We start from the raw sequence: 4,356 nt of genomic DNA on the forward strand, positions 1-4,356 counted from the left end.
TCCCTGTAAAGCAAGAATTTAAGTTATTGATCCTTAAAAAGAGTTTCTATTGTCCCCCAATATACCCCTATTGGGGTCAAATAGACTGACAACTTGCACAAATTTATCAATTAAACTGTCATCTTTTATATCAAAAATAAAGAGTAAAGGATTTTGAGGCACTTACGATGAGGTTTTCTGCTAAGGGCAGTTGAAGTCTTATACAACCTCGTAGTCATTTTCCCCAATTTAATTATCCAATATCCACCTTCTGACCTCTTTCTCTCTTTGTGTCATTTCTTCAACCACGGAGACAAAGTCTCCTTTATTGTTCTCACCTTTGCACTTCTCTCTTGTGTTCTCATGATCCTGGCTGTCATCTAGAAATATTCTCCCTGTCATCTTCACGTCGCGGATGAACTTCCTTATGTGCTTAACATGTTTAAATGCAAATATATAAAGCATCAACAAACTTTCCAAATTTCACCATTTGAAAAATAAACAGATTGTTTTGATATGATTACTTACCACCCAGTTTGTGTTGTTGTAATATTGGTTATCTTTTGTCCATTCCTTTTTTGGTGGCAGCATAGAGTTCATGTGAACAAACTTTTTTTTTCATTGTCGATGATAAGCAGTGTGTAGTGCTGGCTGTAGTAATGGTGTATTGGGATAAGCACCTTGGGGTAGCTGAAGTTAATCCACAGTTCTTCAATCAGGAATAACTCTATTTCAATCTTGTGGCCTTTAAAGTCATCTTTAAGAATGTTCTTGCCTTCTTTTTTGAAATCCTCTAGTTTCTTTTCGTGTTAAACTGCGTAGTACTACACAAAGAGTAAACACATATGAAATCATTGAATTGTTAACTTAAATTTGTTTTTTGGACGCGGTGCAGCAACACGCTGCTATTTTTGTTTCGGTACTTACCGCTGCTTCGATGTTCAGTAATCCAATCTGAGTCTTCCTTTCTTTCAGTTCCTTCTGCAACATTTCAGTATAAGCCTTAACCACCTGTAATTGTTCAATTTGATTTTCAGTTAGTATTATATATGTGAAGAACAACACCTATTGCCCCCCAATAGACGTCTATTGGGGTCCAATAAAAACAAACAGCTTTAGCTTACATCAATATCCAGATCTTGCTCTTGTACGATAATCTTCATGTCTGCCCTGGTTACCCCTATTATTCCATTTTCACTTGTCCAGTAGACATATCTGCGTAAACAGAAAAATATGTAGTTAATATGAGTTTGTAAAGCATTAATATTCATGTTTTGAAAGTTATGTTATGCACTTACGTATTGTCATCCACCATCTCAAAGAATTGCTGGTAGTGTTTTGCTACTTCAGGCTTTAATGTTTTCCATGTGTACTTTTCACAATTCACATCTCTTATTTGCATTGGGTGCTGCACTTGTTTCCCTTTCTGCAGTTTCGTTGCCGGCTTCGGTTCTGCTTTCTTTTTCTGCTTTGGCTGTTCCTGTGCAGCAGTCTTTCTTTTCTTTCCATAAGTCTTCAAGATCTCCGGTGTGTCATACTCAAAGTCGTCGTCCTTGTCCTTCACAACTGCCTTTCTCTTGTATTCTTTCACATTCCTCACGATTGAATGCATGGCAACTCTTTTCTTCTCGTTGGGGACCGACGTTACTGCCATTTATGTTCCTGGCTCTGCCATTTCAACTGTCTCAGCTGCTTCCAGTGTTTTCGACACAAGTTGATCTATTTTTTCTGATTCCATCGCATTTAGTGTGTCCACAGCTGTATCCTCAAACACTTCCTCTTCTGGTCTCTTACAAGATAGTGGAACCGCATCAACTAGATCCGCTGCCCTTGGTTCTTCTTTGACTGGTGTTTGAGGCTCATATTCGGCTTGGTTCCCCTCAGATTCAGGTTCCCTCCCTTGATCTTGCTCGATCGACACCAGTACCATCTGTAGTTGATTACCTTGCTGCTCACTACTTTGCAAGTCAGGTTTCCTGCAGTTGCTTTCGCCAACAATTTCTTCAGAGCTTTTATGTGGTTCTGGTACGATCTGTTTTCCTACATCACCTCAGTCATTTTCTTCTCCATACCTCTCAATATTCTCATCAACAACAGTAACCTTTTTCCAAAGCACCCTAATATGGTTCGCAAGTCCTTCATTTGCTTTCGAGAGTTTCTTCATTTGCTCCTCCATTTGCTGTTTTTCACCATCGTCTTCAATCTCCCTATCCATTTCTTTCAGCAGAACTCTCATGTTACCAGTAACCCTTATGGTCTCCTCTTTCTGGTCTTGGCTCGCTTGAGGAACCTACAACCAATAAAACAACAATTGAGTCCAAAAAAGAAAACAATATTATTGTGGGGCAATAGATGTCTATTAGCCCTCAATAGACAGCTTATGAACCCAATATTGGGGGCCAATAGATGTCTATTCCCAATAGACCATTTGTTCAGTTCCACTGTAATTGCTAACTTACCCAGTTGTTGAAACTTGGTGTTTCGTGCTCCTCCTCCGTATCCAACAAGTTGATGTAGCAATCTTCCAACCATGACCCTTCTTTTATCAAGTCCTCTAGCCAGTCTGGATTCTGATGGAGCTTCTGCAGGTTGAACAGCTCCTTTATCGACCACCTCACAAATCTCAGTTTTTCATTCTCCATTCCTGGAATCTAGATTCTGATCTTTATCTTCTCCAAGAACTAGTACTGTTAACGAAACTATATTTGTCAGTAAATGAATAACAGACAACCAATTAACCTTTATTGACGGGAAATAGACATCTATTGCCCCCCAATAGACACGTATTAAACCCTGTATTGGGGGGCAATAGACATGTATTGGCCCGCAATAGACCACAAAAATTTGTATTGGCAACCAGAAAGAATCGTTGGATGATCTTTTCGGTACCTCTGAAGGCCATCCAGCAGAAAATCTAGTACCATCTTGGCCCAACTGAAGCTGTTTATGTTCTCTATGTCTTCACAAGCGTTGATGAGGTCCCATGTTAAGGTTGTCGATGTCATGTTGAAGAAGAATGCATTGAAGAGGTACATGATAAGCAGTGCCGCGATTATCTTGGGATCAGCGTTCTTATTCTTGTTGAGCTCCTTGCTGAGTTTTCTTTCCCAGTTTAGGTTTTATTACTGTTTCTTTCCTCATATTGATGTCAAATATCGAAGATGCTTTCCTTTCCTCCATAAGAACCTTCTTTCTCATATCCCATTCAGTCCCACTGGTTGGCAGGTTAAACAATTCATTTATGTCCTGCAATGTTATTTCCATTTCTGTCTCTCCGAGCACAAATTTGTTCTTATTAACGTCAAAGTACTGCAGGATAATCTCCAAGTCGGCCTCATGCTTGTGGAGCTGAGTTTTTGTAAGCTTCTTCTCAAAGAATGGTCGGATCATCCCCCAAAATATAGTAGCACTCAAAATATCCCAAGCCACTTTCGGGATTTTGTCTCTGTATGTGTCAATCAATCTCCAGAAAGCACTTAGAGTGCATTTCTGCTGCTTCCACTCAATCTTTGCCTTTTCTGTTATCTTTTTGTTCTTCCTTCCCCTTTTCTTTGGCTTTTCCTCTTTCGTCTTTGACTTTTCCCCTTTAATCTTCTTTTTCGTTGGCTATTCATCCTTGTCGTCATCAGACTCTTGTCTTTTTTTACTCCTTTGACTTCTTGTCTGCACATAAAACCTTTGTGTTGTTTCTCTGTCGTCGTCTTCTTCTTCTTCTTTTTCTTGCTATGTTTCTTCTCCTTCTACTTCTTCGTCACTACAAAAAAGAAACTTCTTTTCTTCGTGACAACTTCCTAGACTTTATTTCTACCATCCTTTGCCGAAGTGTTTTTTGTTCTGAGCTTTGTGTTTCGTCCATAGTTTCTTCAGAGATGCAGCTGACTTGTGGTCGTTTGGTTCTTGCCATTCTGCTCATAAAGGGAAAAAAAATTCATTATTGCACATCCACAGTTCAACTATTGAACCCCATTAAACATCTATTATCCCAAAACAGAAGCTTCAATTGGGGCAATAGACTATATTGGCCCCCAATAGACATATATGATCCCAAAACAGAAGTTTCTATTGGGGAAATAAACGTCTATTGGCCCCCAATAGAGGCTTCTGTTGTGGGCCAATAGACGTCTACTGCTCCAATAGACATCTATTGCCCCAAAACAGAAGCTTCTGTTGGGGCAATAGACATGTATTGGCCCACAACAGAAGCCTCTATTAGGGGCCAATAGACGTCTACTGCCCCCAATAGACATCTATTATCCCAAAACATAAGCTTCTATTGGGGCAGTAGACGTCTATTGGCCCTCAATAGAAGCTTCTGTTTTGGGGCAATAGACGTCTATTTCCCCGCTATACACATCTGTGCTTAATCACCCCCAATAG

General features: G+C 39.8%; 1 protein-coding gene across 1 annotated transcript; it reads right to left on the reverse strand.

Annotated features, from left to right (window-relative positions):
- Positions 1-511: 511 nt before the first annotated feature.
- On the reverse strand, positions 512-2,260 carry LOC133741503 (uncharacterized). Its single transcript, XM_062169396.1, has 3 exons — positions 1,278-2,260; positions 907-1,194; positions 512-803 (listed from the first exon to the last, which is right to left on the reverse strand). The coding sequence occupies exons 1-2, from the start codon at positions 1,631-1,633 to the stop codon at positions 1,095-1,097; spliced, it is 456 nt and encodes a 151-aa protein (XP_062025380.1). The 5' UTR covers positions 1,634-2,260; the 3' UTR covers positions 512-803; positions 907-1,094.
- Between the last annotated feature and the right edge of the window lie 2,096 nt (positions 2,261-4,356).

This window comes from Rosa rugosa, chromosome 1, assembly GCF_958449725.1.
Source record: "Rosa rugosa chromosome 1, drRosRugo1.1, whole genome shotgun sequence".
Classification (NCBI taxonomy): domain Eukaryota; kingdom Viridiplantae; phylum Streptophyta; class Magnoliopsida; order Rosales; family Rosaceae; genus Rosa; species Rosa rugosa.